General features: G+C 42.7%; 1 protein-coding gene across 8 annotated transcripts in view; it reads right to left on the minus strand.

Annotated features, from left to right (window-relative positions):
• Nucleotides 1–880: 880 nt before the first annotated feature.
• USP33 (ubiquitin specific peptidase 33) overlaps nt 881–15,383 on the minus strand; it is a 108,390-nt gene continuing 93,887 nt past the window's right edge. For 7 of the 8 annotated variants that reach the window (XM_075936302.1, XM_006129575.4, XM_075936303.1 and 4 more), the window contains 3 exons: nt 5,317–5,419; nt 4,646–4,714; nt 881–2,109 (listed from right to left, as the gene is read on the minus strand). In XM_075936302.1, the coding sequence (XP_075792417.1) occupies nt 1,952–2,109; nt 4,646–4,714; nt 5,317–5,419 (330 nt within the window). In that variant the 3' untranslated portion in view covers nt 881–1,951. The remainder of the gene's footprint in view (nt 2,110–4,645; nt 4,715–5,316; nt 5,420–15,383) is intronic. The other variant, XR_012905932.1, reaches the window with a different exon arrangement.

The raw sequence follows: 15,383 nt of genomic DNA on the forward strand, positions 1-15,383 counted from the left end.
CTCCCTGTTCATGACTGTAGGGTGTTTAGGGATCACTTCACCTTGAATGGTCCCTTGAAATGTGTCTTAGCTACTTATGCTAAACAACCTGTTCCACCTTGTATTTAGCTGTGACACTGAGTGCATTCCCCAGACAGGAAGAAGAGCTTGGTGTCAGCTCAAAGCTTGTTTATCTCAACAACAGAAGTGGTCCAATAAAAGAGAGTACAGGCTCAAACTCTTGCATGGATGTTGCAGGACCAGAGTTCCAGTGGAGGGCCAGCAGCAATGATCCCTGCAGGGAAGCAAGCACGGCTGCCCAGCAGGGTTGGGAGACCTAGCACATGGTTGCCTGGTAGGCCCTGGAGCTCCAGAGTGGCTGCCCAGTGGGTACAGGAGTTTCATTGCAGTGCGCATGGCTGCCCTGTGAATCCGGGAGCTCTAGTACAGCATGAGTGGCTGTCTGACAGGTCGTGAAGCTCCAGCACAGTGTGGGAGACTGCCCTGTGTGTCTAGGAGCTACAGTGCAGCGTGCAAGGCTGCCCTAGAGGTCCCAGCAGCACGACAGCAATGTCTGCCCAGCAGGGTCGACACTTGCATTGGGACCAGCAGGAGATGGGGAGTCAGCTGAGAGGCCAGGCAGCCAGTGGCAAGGGTCCAGAAATGACCTGCCCTGTTCCAGCAAAATCCCTCATCCAGGACCAGATAGGTTCTGAGGGTGCTGGACCAGGAAGGTCCAACCTGTACCTAATCCACCTTGTCTGTCAATGCCATTTCCTAAAATCTAAATGGAAAAAAATTTTAAGGAATATCTCTAGAACATGTGAAATCTGGACTGAAATTATATTACTTCATAATTATATGTATTTCACTGAAAAGAATTCAAACATTTGAATAAGTATTTCCAGTTTGTAAAGGTCATTTTTATTTGAACCAGCCTTGAATAATGTTGATTAGCTCGCAGCTATATCAGGCAAGGGAAAAAAGAAAAGAAGACTGAATGCCATTCACATTCCAGTATAAATTATACAGCAAGATGTTGCAATCTTGCAACATATTTTATCCAACTTCTGACATCACAAATCATGCCAAAAAGTGTTTTGTAGCTATACAATATTTTTTCAGAATGAACTGTTTATGCATTTAATTAAAAAAAGACTAGATAATTTAATTTCTCAAGTGTGCATCAGTCTTATGTCCACAATCATTTACATTCCACACTTCATGCTCTCAAACATATACCTGAAAGAAGTCTAAGATTTTTTTCAGTCACTGATACTATTAAAGATATTAGGTAGTTTTATATACAGAAGCTTATTATATGATTTAAACTCTAGCAGGCAATAAGTTACTGACATATGCTGACCAAAACAATATTCCATCTAGATCAATTATGTATTTAATACATTGAAATAAAAAAAAACCTTTTGGAAGTTTTATGCTGCTCATTATTTTATACTTTGCAGTGCATAAGAAAGTAAAACTAACTTTTCCTGAGTGTTTACTACCTCCCTATGAGCCACTTAAAATATGCTTTTTATACTAGTCTTGTCAAAACTGTACAATTAAGACATGCTGTATTTTGTAAATTTCAGAAAAGACTGATCAGCAATTCACAGTAATATTTAAAAGCATTTTAAAATTCCTTCATCTCAATTTTATAAGTCTACAAAGGATAGCATAGGTTTAACATGTAGCAAAAATTGTATTAACATCTTTTTCAATTAACCAAATATTCCAAAATATATAAGTCATATCTTCCAAAACATGGAGGGAATAGTCTGCCTGAAAGGTTTCAAAGTACAATTTTAACAATTTATTTTTCAACTCATTCTTCCATTACTAACATAATGCTTAACGAGCTGCCCCCATTCTAGGCGAAAATAAAATAAAATAAAAACTGAACACCTTTCAGTATTGTGTTTTGGACCAGCAGGAAGGATTTCTTACAAATTCATCTTTGTGCCAAAGGCTACAGACAACGAGTTTCTAATTCAATCTTCTCCTCTGTTTGAAGCACGTCTGGTTCTACTGGAGCAACAGGTGGTCGGAGTATAATCTCTGGCCCTCCCCCATAGATTGACTGGAGAAAATTCCAAGTTTCTTCAGAAATCTGTCCAGAATCTGCTCCTGAAAACAATATTTATTTTTTTAAAACATGTATCTTAAAAAGTTTAGATTGATCTAAACTCTTAATTTTGTAGTTTTAAAAATGCTGAAGAGTGGCTAAAAATACCTTGCTCTAAATATAAAATACTCACAGGTTGCACCTCTATAAACCAGAACTCTGGTCCAGCAACATCTGTGGTCTGGAAGGACCATGGATGTTTCAGGATCAGAGAGTCCTAGTGCTATGCAGGGAGTAAGGAAGAGGAGGAATGCACAACCCAGCTGGGCTGCAGGGGCGTGGGGGATGCAGGAACTGGTGCAAGGCTCAGTGGGGTGGACAATGGGAGCTTCTATGCAGCGCAGCTCAGCTGGGCTGCGGGAGGGTGAGGTGGGGGTGGCAGGAGCCAGCGTGCTGCTCAGCTGGGCTGTGGGGGAGGAGGAGGTGGGTTGCTCAGCCATAAGGTTAACTATAGACAAGCTTGTTGTCAGGTTCTGGCAATTAATAAAGGATTTCACATCCAATTCCAGCTAACTAAGTCATGGAATTAAGGGACTCCGCAGAGTCCAGTCATAGTGGCTAAGACAAAATACTAAAGGTGCAGCGTATAAAATGGGAAACATGAAGGAATTCTCAGTATCCCGGGAAGAACACAACAATAGGACACTACAGATGACAAAAGCAGAATCACATTGACCTCAACAGGTGAGGGATCAGCAACTATGTAATTTACATGGTGCTGTACAGTATTTACCAGAGTTCCTATCATCTCTTTCTTTTTCAGCTCAGCGTCAATGAAAGGCAGATGAGTATGGAAGAAATACTTTTCCAATTCCTATCAAGTTCTGTTATGGCTTTGGATGTATCTTAAGCTATAGAAGAGGTGGGCAAAATACAGCCTGTGGACCAAATCCAGTCCATCCAATATTTCTATCTGGTCCACCCAGCTGATTAGCAGACCACTCATAACTACAATCGGCAGCAGCAGTTCTGGTCTGAAGTATGAATGGTGAATGACTGAGACGAGTGCTTCTTAAAGAGGCAGTACACTGTTCCTAAGATTTCTACAACAACCAACTTCCACACATACCACAAGCGCACACACATGAACACATTATGTGTCACACCGACTTTCCCCCTTCCCTCCTGTACTGCTTCTCTGCAGAGCAAGGGAAGGAAAACAACAGAGCAGGAGAACTTTTCCTGTTTTAAAGAGACAGTGCATAGCATTTCTCAGAAATTTACCCAGCAGTATCCAGCACACGCACACTGTGTCTCACACATCACACCCACAGTCTGTCACATACCCAGTCTCGTGCCACATACATATCCACACACATAATTTGTGTCACAAAGTCTCTGCGTCTCTCTCTCTCTCTCTCTCTCTCTCTCTCTCACACACACACACACACACACACACACACACACACACACACACACACACACACACACACACACACACACACACTCGCTCGTTCGCTACCCCTCCTTCCATTCAAGGTCCTGCTCCTTTTGGAGGCCTGACCCTAGCTCATGACAACTTACCAAAATTTGTGGAGTGGGCCCTCTGCAAAAATGATTGCCCACCCTTGAGCTAGAATGAGAGCTTGGTGGCCACTCTACCAGTAGTGATTTAACATGGAATTTCCTTGTTGTTATGATATGATGCTGAATAAGGTGTACACAGAGTTTAAATTGGGGGAGGTAACCTCAGGCCCGGGGGCCAGATGTGGCTCAGGACTCCCCACTAGGCATAGGGGAGCATGCACTGGTGCTCTCCCACTGTTGGGCTGGAGCACACAAAATCTACTGGGGGGAGTGACTTTCTCCTTCTCAGTTGGGGACCATGAGGGTTGAGGTGTTTTGTTTTTTTTAAACTTCTTATTTGTGTGTGGCCCCCGACTGATTTCTCTATGGGTCAGTGGCCCTCAACCCAAAAAGAGATTTCCCACCCCTGATTTATATAATTAAACCTCTAATATGCCATGGGTCTATGTCTCCTAAGTTAATATAAGTATTTAGCCACACTGTATGTCAACTTTAAATCCAATCTTAGAGGGCAATATTATGAAATGCATTAAGATGGATTTTGAAAGAATATAGTTACTATATATTATAACTGCAGATGACTCCCTCTGTATTTAATGACCTATCTATAACAGTCCACTATAATAACCCTAGGCTGTCTCATTCAAATCTCTTTCAAAACATTGACTTCAATCACACTGCAAACTACAAAAAACATTAAGATTATTTTTATTTTATTCCTCTAGATATCTCAGTGCATTTTTTCTATCTGGATTTTAAAGTAAATTCTCTTGGGCACATTAATTTTCATGGGTAAACTCTTAAGAGTCCAGGTTGCTTGGGATCAGGTGTTCTGGGTTTTTTTCCAATTGCCATGTATATTCTCTGAACCTTAGCACGAAGAGCATAAAATCACTAAACCAGAAATGCATTGTAACAGAAATGCATATAGAACTTCAAAGCAGCACATTTCCCAAACCATTAACAAAGAATAGGCTGTATAAAGAATTTGTAAGATCAGAAGATACTTACCTGGTTTTAATACAACATTACTACATTTAGTGGCTGCAATCTTAGTATTATCAATAGGGCCTGGAGGATCTAGTGTGGAAAAAAGAAGAACTATAAATTAGGACTTGGAAAATGGAAAAAAAAAAGTAGTGTTTTTTTTTTTTTTAAAAAGCATGCAGTTGATTACTTCCCATTTACCTGCTGACAGATAAAATTTATATTTTGTACAGAGGAAAAGGAAATATATGCTTTCAGAACTATGATATGAAGACACAAATGGATATTTTTTCAGAGAGTAATCACTGCAATAATGAATAAAATCTCCAAGCAATTTAAAAAGCATGTGAGCCCCACTTACTATCCTTACCCACTCCCAAAAATAGTTATCCAATATTTAAATTGCAACTTTACAAAATAGACTTCCACCTGAAGAAAGTTCTATTAACGACACTGGTATACTGTGAAATTGATATGTTGCAAATATTATGCAAGAAGTCAAAACAGCATTTAATATTTTCTTTACTACTCTGCTCATATTTTATTTTGTTTTGTTTTCTGTCTTATCCATTCAACAACATTCAACCATAATTTACTTTACTGGAACTTCTATCTGATAAGGCAATGAACATAATGAAAGAGTACAGAGTACCTACCTAACAAAGAGAGTTTTACAACCCCAAGTAGCTACTTACCACTGTCTTTTCCCTTCACAAATCCTTCCCATTCTCTGAACCACTGCATACTGATGCAGTAAAAAATGGATGGAGATTCTTCTTCTTGGAATGCTCTGTTGAGCTGGAAAATAAACCAGGCCTATTACCCACACTGTTACAACTAGCTGCAAAATAGTTTTTTTCAATAAACCATTATTTTTGTCCAATATCTGATAAGTTAAGTCACAATATTTGAATTAATACAAAATTGTTTAAATGTTTTCAAGGTATCAAATCACTTGGTAGTTTTCAATCTTACAAAAGTATCTGAAAGTCAATTCCTACTTCCTTTGATAGTTTAAGATTTGTTCTTTCCTTTGAATAAACTAGTACCATGAATAACAACTTAAAACTAATACTCCTGTATTGAGTATAAAAGTATCCACCAACCATTACAAGTGAATAGATAGAAGGGAAGCATGGACTCAGATATGTGAAAGAAGAAATGTTACATTTGATTTAACCATCTCTCGCTTTGCATTTCTTATACCTAAACCTCAAATCACTAAGATAACCAGATCTTGCTCACTTTCCAAATGATGAGACCTTCAAAAGAAAAAAGTGATTTTGTGCCCTTTGTTATAATGTAAAAAAACAGAATGAAAGATTTTTATTATGATCTTTTTTAACTCTGAAAAAAAAAAGGTTACTAACCTTCCCTAACTGTTGTTTTTCAAGATGCATAAAGCCCTGCAAATCCACAGAACTACAGCTCGTTTTTGTGGATATGGATGCAGGTGTGGATACAAATTTTGTATCTAGAATAGGGATGTGAACAACTAGTTGATTATTCAATAAGCAAATGCTTATTGACCACTCATTGACTAGTTGCTTCTCCCCACCCTTGCTGCCTCTATCAGAAAGAGGCAGCGAGGGGGGGGAAGGAAAGAGGACTGGTGCTTCAAAGCAGCAGCGCCACATGAAACTCAGGGTCTGCTGCTTTGAAACACTGTGTGCAACCCAGGATCAGCAGAGGACTCCCCTGCTAACCCCAGGCTCCATGCGGCACTGCCACTTTGAAATGCCGCAGGGAGCATGGGGCCAGCAGGGGATTGCTTGAGTCTCCTGCTTAAGTCTCCTGCTGACCCCATGCTCCCCTCAGAACTTTCGCCTTTGAAGTGTAGAAAAGGCCTGGGATTGTTGCTACCCTTCAAAGGTGCAGGTGCCCTTACAGACTAATTGAATACTTGATGCAAATTGCATCAACTATTCAATTAGCTGATTAATCTAAATTTAACATCCCTAATTTAGAACCCTGAAAATCTGCAGATATCCACTTCACATCATGGGTGTGTGCATCCACAGGTATCCATGTAGATGTCCACGGCTCATTTTTGCAGAAACAGATATTGATACAAATTTTGCATCCGTGCAGGGCTCTAAAGATATGTTTGTCATGTCCATTCCATGCTCCATGTGTGCACACCCATGTGCACAGTTGCTGGAGATTTTTCGTTTAGTGAAAAACAGTATCATGCAGTGTTCCCTCTAAGCTATGTGGCAGCACAGCTTCACAGGTGATTAATCAGCCTGGCCCAGTCAGAGACTCAGGGCTCAGTGGTGTCATGGAGCCCTACACTCATGCATTTATATAAAAACAGCTCCTGCCCCTGCGGTTTCTCAGTTCCTCCTGGACATAAACTCCATCAAAGGGATAGGAAGGAAGATCATGAAATGGAGATGAGCAACACTTCTCAAGGAAAATTTAAAGTTAACTATTTTTTCCTTCTTTGAGTGCTTGCTCATGATGATTCTAGGCTAGCTGACTCCCAAGCAGTATCCGTGGAGTGGGGCTCAGACTTCATGGAAACGTTTCTTGAAACACGGCTCTCATGAAGCAGGCATTATCCTGCTGGTGTACTGGGAAGTGAAAGTATGAACCAAAGACCAGGTAGAAGCTCTGCATATGTCCTGGATTGGTACCTGCACAAAGAACGCCCCTGACAATGCCTGTGTGCTCATGGAATGGGCCATCGTCAAACAGAGGCAACACCCTTGCCTGCCCATAATAAAATTTGATGCAGGCAGTTATCCACAATGAGATCCTCTGGGACAATACCAGAACTTTCATCTGGTCCACCACTAATAAAAAGAGCAGAGTTCACTTGCAGTAGAGTTTTGTTCTGTTGGTATAGAAGGCCAGGGCCTATGTTGAAGGAGAAAGAACGATACACAATGAGAAAATCCAAACCACTAGGGTAAGAAGCCTGGCAAAAACAAGAAACTGTTCCAGCAACCATCACAAGGTGGTAAAAAGGAACTGAGAAGGCACAGGGTTAGTGGTGCCTCTTATAATGGGGCATGAGCACAGGGCTCCAGAGGACCCAAAGGCAAGCCCTACGGATACCACTAAGGGACATATCTCTAACAATGCAGATGCCTACCATGGAATCAACCTGAGCAAGCACTCAAAGAATCCAAGTTTTATCTACCTGATTTTCCTAGAATTTACACAGATGCCTGGAGAGATCCTAAGTAAGGAAGTCTATATTTAGATGGGTTTAAATTCTTATTTGTTGGGTTTGTTTACACCTATTTAACTAGAACAACTAATAATTTGGAGGGAAAAAATTCACTTTGCTAAAGATTCTCCAGCTCAGCCCCTGCACGAACTTGGAAAGTTCTTACTTCTGTGTCGTTTTCCTCAGTGTCTTTTTGGAAGACCCAGAGGAAAACAAGACATAGAAGTAGAATAAAAATTTTAAAAGCAACCTTAACTCTTCTTTCTACATCACCATTTTTTTCGCTCAGCAAGTCCCCTAGGGTGCGTCTACACAGCAGCATTATTTCAGAATAATGGCCATTATTCCAAAATAACAATGCGAGTGTCTACACAGCAATTCTGTTATTTGGAAATAAATTCAAAATAACAGACGGCTTATTCTGACTTCAGTAAACCTCATTCCACAAGGAATAACGCCTATTCTAAAATAGCAATTTTGGAATAGCAGTAGTGTGAATGCTACACTGCTGCTATTTTGAAATAGCTCCTCCCAAGGTCCATTCAAAATAATTACTTCCCAGTGCCTCCTGGGGCTCTAAATCGAGGTAGCATGTCCACATTAGGGAAACCTGCCTTAGACTAATTTTGAGGCTTCCCTTTAGTGTAGCGTAGTGTAGATGTGCTATTTCGAAATAAGCTATTTCGGAGTATTTCTTCCGGAATAGCTTATTTCTAATTAAGAGTGCAATGTAGACATACCCTTATATTCTTTGTGCTTAAGATTTAATAACCCTGTTTTCCTAATACCTTGAAGTCAGCTAAGCTATTATATTCTTCAATAAGAATGTAATGCGAAGGTACATAGTATTATTTTCTTTGAAACCAAATTTCCTAGCTTCTCATTTGCTCATTAGCAACAATGGAACCTCCAGGAATATCAGATAAAATAAATCTACAACAACTAACAGTAACTTTATGTATACTTCTTTCACACTGACTAGAGGCACAGTGCACTTCACAATAGGGCTAATGCAAACAGCATTATGGTTGGGAAATACTGACATTCAAAGCAAATGGGTTAATGTGTGTTAGATGGAAGGCTCATGGGGCTGACACCATTAATATGTATCCATTAGTAAAACAGACTACAAATCAATTCACAGAATTAGGATCTCAGTAAACAGAAATCACAGTGTAGAGCAACTGTGACCAATCCGTAATAAACAAGAAGACACACAAGTAGTTGTATGTATGTATATAACTTTATATGCCACTATTTAGTATTTAAGTGTACTGGTTTGGCAGTTAGTATTGGAGATATAAACTGAAACAATATGAACTGGATATCAAATTAATTTATTCAATTACACACTAAAAAGACAGAATTTTTTTTGAAGACTCATAATAATTTTGGCTACCAAATCTACATAAGTGAGACAGTGTCTACAGTACAAATTTTGCTTGAAACAAGTTATTTTGGTGGTACAGCTGCCAAAATTTGTACATCAGTTGGGCATATATATACCTGGCAGTTTGTGTCGGCTATGCGTGTATTCACCAAGAATGTTCATGCTGATGTGAAGTAGGGTGCACTACGAGTAAGTATCCAAGTGTGTCACATGCCAATATCTGGCACAATATCTTTTGCAACATTCTTATGTTTTGTGTGACAGTAATGATGCACCTACAGATCTCTGGGAACTAGGTTCTCAGCATGCAACCATCCATATACCATAATTTTCATGCCTTTTTTAAAAATTCCACAAATCTGAGCAGCATTTTTCCATGTTTGCTATTTCTGACACAGAGTCCACAGGGCTCTGGACTATTCTTATGAAAGCTGCAGATACAGGCCCCGTGTCTCTCCTAAATTTGCAGATCCGCAAGCAATACTGCAACTAGGTGGGACATGACTCTTCAAGGACAGATCTGCTGAGGGACAATGAAAAACAATTCAAGGCTGTTGGTGGTGGTCTTAGAGCAGCTGCAAATGTGGGAGCACTGTTTCTGGGCCTGAGATGGAGCATGGATTGTGGGGAAAAGCATTGCAAAGCAGATTTGAAGTGACAAAGCAGTGGCTGAAAACCTTTCGGATGGGAAAGGCCACATTCCTGGATCTGTGTGCAGAGCTCATCCCAGCTCTCTAGTGCAGGAACACCAGGATAAGAACTTCATAGACAGTGGAAAAGCAAATAGCGATCACTCTTCAGATGCCTGCAACACCATATTGCTAGTGATCAGTGGATATCATTTTGAAGTTAAAAAAAATCCACAGGTGGGTGGGGTGGGTGTGTCACAGAGGTATGTAGGGCCATAAATCATCTCTTGCTACAAAGGACAGTGACTTCAGAAGTGTCCAGGAATGGATGGATTTGCAGCAATATGATTTGCAAAGTGGGACAAAAGACAATATGAATATCCTGTGCATCAGTCCACAAAGCACACCAACTGAAAGGGCTACTTTTTAATGGCAATGGTAAACCAGAATCGGAAGAATTTTGTTTTGCTGCCTGAGAAAACCAACTATGTCCTGGTCCATTTCCTACTACTCATCCTGCTGGGATTCCTGATCATCCATCTTTCTTTCATGCTGCCAGTTTATGGCCCTCCAAGCCCTCTATTCACAGTCTGAGGCAGCACTGGCTTAGTAGAACATGTCTTCCTTGTAAGCCCTCTTTTCTCCTCTTCTTCAGGATCAGGTGTTCTATAGCCATAGATAGGGTGCCTCTTCAGATAGCCACACAAGAAGCTGCTCATAAAAAAAGGGACACATGTACCATCTGACTTACAGTCGCACAGAAAGGGAACCTAAGTTTCAAAATTCCTTTCCCTAATTCCCATAAACACTTTTAATATATGCTTACTAGCACTTCAGCTGTGGTGCATCTTGGTACAGCACCACTCTCCTGCTCCCATTATCATAAATATGTTCCATCAGAGAGGAAAGAGGATTTTTTTTTCTATTGCATGAATTTATTACATTCTGGTTCCTATTCAATGAATCTGATTATAGGGGCTGTAGCACTGAATACTGGCATTATTTTTCACAGGCAGTGGAGATTTTAGCTGATACCTCACTCCTAACAGTCACAAAAGCAGAGAAAATAAAGTTTCTTTCTACTGGTTTCCGAAAGCTGTCTAAGGACAAAAGAAGAAAGTTTTATCCTCAAATCTGGTTCAACATTCAATCTATTTCTATAATTATTTTTGAAGAAAACCAAAGATGAGAAACTAGATTCACACTTATATGTCATGACGAAAGGCATTAAGAATTTGACTGCTTTCTCAGATAAATGTGAATATTAATTTCTACAGCTCAACCAAAAATCAATCAAGAAGAGTTTATCAAAGTTCTCTTTTAAGGCAGAGTCACAGGAAAGTTCAATTAATGAATCCACTTCTGATGCACTCAATTGTAGTATTTCTTCATTTTCGGTGTCAATAGTAAACAGGTTCTTAATCCACATTTTACTGGCATCAACTGGAGGAAAATATTCATGTAAACTTGATGTTAGCCCCAAGACATGTTCTTGGATTGCTGCAGAAATCGCATCTGAGATATTAGTTTGAGCATATTTTTCTTGTAATTCAGTTAAAGTACAAAAAGACTTAAAGTTTCTCTTGTTAACTCGCTGTGCCCATAAACGAAGTTTTTTAATTGTTGCCTCAACTTTTTCGTGAACTTTGAAAATATTAATTTTAGTGCCTTGTAAATTCAAACTTAAAACTTAAAAGAAAATATGTCACATAAGTAAGCCACCATTGTTAACCAATCAAACTCATGAACCCTGTCTTTAAATGTAAATATTACATCTTTTGCTGATGGAGGGTGTCGCTCCAAGAACAATAAAACTTCATTCTTCGTTTCAAAGGGTTGTTTCAAAATGTTTCCTTTCAACAGTCATCGAATCTCACAGTGTAGTAAGAGATGCTCATGTTCACTTCCTAATTTGTTGTACAAAGCAGTAAAGATTCTGGAATTCAAAGGACGAGCTTTTATATAATTTATAAACTTCACAAATTCTTGAAAAGTGGAACTCAAAAGTGATGGCATAGTTTTCACAGCTAGTGCCCCTCTGTGAATACTACAGTGCACCCATACATAGTCTGGTGCTACAACTTGAATCCGCGAGACAAGCCCAGTACGAGACCCTGCCATTGCTCGAGCCCCATCACTGCTCAGTCCAACACACTTTTTCCAATCAATATCACTTTGAATAATAAAATCATTGATTAGCTTAAAAATTTTGTCAGACGTTGTTCTTGTTGGAAGTGGTTTACAAAATAAGAAATCTTCTTGAATGGAGTTTTCATAATCACATCTAACAAAACACATCAAATTGGCAACGTCAGCTATATCAGTGCTTTCATCCACTTGTAACGCAAAAAACTGACTATTCTGTAATCGATGAATGAGCGTTTCTTCAATATTTTTCGCCATTTCTTCAATTCTACGTTTCACTGTATTGTTGGATAAAAACCGAGAACCCAACTGATTTCCCTTTTTTCCTCCATAAATACGGGATGTAATAATATTAAATGCAGGAAGTATTAACCTTTCACCAACAGTATATGGGTAACCTGTCTTGGCTATTAGTTTTGAAACTTCATATGAAGCCAACACAAAGTTTTCATTTGAAAGCCCATTGAAAGTGCACTTTTCATGCTTTTTTTTTTTTTTTTTAGCAAAAGCTAATTCATTTCTCTTATTTATGAAAAAATCCACGGGCTTACTCGTGTATTGTGGATGTTTGCATTCCAAATGGCGTTTCAGTTTTGATGGTTTCATGCACTCGTTGGATAGTTCTGTGACAGATTAGGCATAATGGCAAGTGATTATCACTACCATCACTTATAAAACCAAATTTCAAGTATTCATCAGAATAATTGCGGGTCCAAGGAGTTTTAATCTTCTTATTCTCACTTGTATTAGGCTGCACACTTGTACTAGGCTGCACATCATTCAAACATTTTTTAGTTGTATTTACAGTCACATTCTTCAGCCATTTATCCATATTGAAAATGAAAATGAAAGGTATGTTATTGAAAATAAATGAAGAAAGCTTAAGCAGTTAACCTAAGAGGACGTGCACCGCTGTGCAGAAACAAGCTGAGGCTGCTGTATCACGTGACAGGAAAACCAATGACACAAGCTTGGCTGCATGAAAATACACGTGCTTCCAGGAAGACGAAGCCCTTTCCCTGCCCTTGTCAGGTGGCCTGCGCTCCCTGGCACTGCCAAAGCACTGTGCTGCCCCAGAGAGCCCGCCCCCTGGAGGAGACACTGAAATCCCATAGGAAGTAGTCTGCCACTCCATGGAGACCACCGTCCAGCAACCCCGGCTGCATCCTCCATCCAGCCTGGACCAGGGCTTGGGCGCGCCACATGGGCAGTCTGGGAGCCCATAATTCCTGGCTGTATCCTCCGTGCAGTCCGGGCCAGGGCTTGGGGACGACGTGCCGCATGGGCAGTCCGGGAGCCCATAATTCCCAGCTGCATCCTCCGCGCAGCCCGGGCCATGGCTCGGGGCCGCAGTGCCACACGGGCCAGCTGGGAGGGGGGAACTCCCGGCAGCATGCAGCAGGCAGCCCAGGACAGGGCTCGGGGCTGCGGCGCCGCACAGGGCAGCTGGGAGGGGGGAACTCCCGGCTGCATGCAGCAGGCAGCCCGGGCCAAGGCTCCGGGACGCGGCGCCCCAGAGGTCACACTGAGGCCCGGTATGTTTTTACCGTGGCCCGGTACCGGACCGCGGCCCATAGTTTGGGAAACACTGCTCTAGAGAATAAAAAAGAGACATCCCTCTTCTAAATCGATGATTTAGATGATGGCATAGAGAGTACACTCATTAAGTTTGCAGGTGATATACCAAGCAGGGAGGGTTACAAGTGCTTTGGAGGATAGGGTCATAATCAGGGCTTGACAAATGCACTCGCCCGCAGCGAGTAGATTTTTCCAGCTGGCAAGCGCAGGGGCGGACTGGCCCAGTGGGCCGTTGTGATGGACTGGCTGAAACCTGCCATACGGGCAGTGCAGCCCCATCCAATCCGCCGGCCGGCGAAGGAGAACGCCTCTGGGAAGTGGGAAATGCAGTGATTCTTCCCACCGAGCTGCCTGCGTGCAGCTCCGGCGCGAGGAGGCGGGGCGGGGCGGGACGCCAGGACGCTAGCGTGGCCTGGCCCTGCTGATTTTAAAGGGCCATGGCAGCTCGGCTCTGGCCGCGTGTCCCTGGGAGCTGGCTGCGGTGCACGTCTCCAGTCCTGCCACGACCCCAGCCTCCCTTTGTCTCCGCGTTGCCCGTTCCCCACGCCTTCCCTGCATCCCAGACCCCCTGCTCTCCCTCTTCCCTGCGACCCTTTGGCTCTGCGCCACCCTTACACCCCGCACCCTGCTCCTCCAGATCCCTGCCCCCACAGCTCTGTGCTACCCGTTCCCTGCACTGCCCCTAGACCCCGATCCCTCTGCCCCTCCTATTACCCGCATCCCATTCTCCGTGCCTCCACCACACCCTGCTACCCCCGATCTCTGCATCCCTCTGGCTCTGTGCCTCCCGTTCCCCACGACACCCCTGTACTCCCCCACTGTTCTCTGCACCCCTCTGGCTCTGTGCTGTCCCTGCTCCCCCTGTAGGTTGGGAGTGAAGGGTTCTTGCCCATAAGGAGGGGCTATACAGGGCAGGGAAAAGGCTGCTGTGACCCAGCAGCGAGTGAAAGGGAAAGTTCACTTGAAGCGCCTTTGCCTTTATGGAAAAAAACAAATGAAAATACTATGTGTTATTTATAGGGCTAAAATGCCGGGACAAAAAAGAAAACAAACAAACAAAAACCCATTACAAAATGCAAACGTGTAAAAGACAACAACAAAGGGGGGGGGAAAAATGTTTTGCTTGGGGCAGCAAAAAACCTAGAGCTGGCCTCTGGGGAGGGGAAGGGGCTGGGCTGGGCTGTGGGGATGGGAAAAATATGGGGAAGGGGCTTGTGCTGAGGGGAGGAGGTCGGTAGAAGAAGAAGAAGAAAGGGGACAGCACCAAGGGACAGGGGTGCAGGAGAGACAAATGCCAGGGGGCCAAGTGCAGACAATGAGGAAAAGGGCAGGAGGGGAGGTGTCAGTGGGAGGGGGGACAGGGTGATGCTGGGAGAGGAGAGGGTAAGGGCACTGGGAGCTAGAGGTGCTGAGAGAAGGCTTGAAAGAAGAGGAGGGCATCAGAAAGGCGGGGATGGAGCAATGCATCTGTGAGGGCACAGGGGCTTGAAGGGAACGAGGGCAGAGGGTGGTGAGGGGGTAGGCATCAGGGAAAAAGAGAGCAAAGGGGGCAGGGACAGTGAGGGAAGGGGGAGGCACCAGAAGGGTGCAGGTGCCAAGGGATTCTGGGGGTGAAGCAGAAGGGCAGACACCTGCAGGGGAGGGACCACCACCAGAGGAGAGAGGCAGGGCAAGTGTGTAGAGGGAGTTTTAGGAGAGGGGATAAGGAGGGGTAGCTCACACGATCAGAGTGGGGCTACTGGAGGAGTGGGCACAGGGCAGAGAGAAGGGCTGGCGGAGGGGGGCTGGTCTCAGGAAGGTTGAGAGCAGTGAGATGGGCAGGAGCAGAGGGTGAGGGATTGG

The sequence above is a fragment of the Pelodiscus sinensis genome, chromosome 9 (genome assembly GCF_049634645.1).
Source record: "Pelodiscus sinensis isolate JC-2024 chromosome 9, ASM4963464v1, whole genome shotgun sequence".
NCBI lineage: Eukaryota > Metazoa > Chordata > Testudines > Trionychidae > Pelodiscus > Pelodiscus sinensis.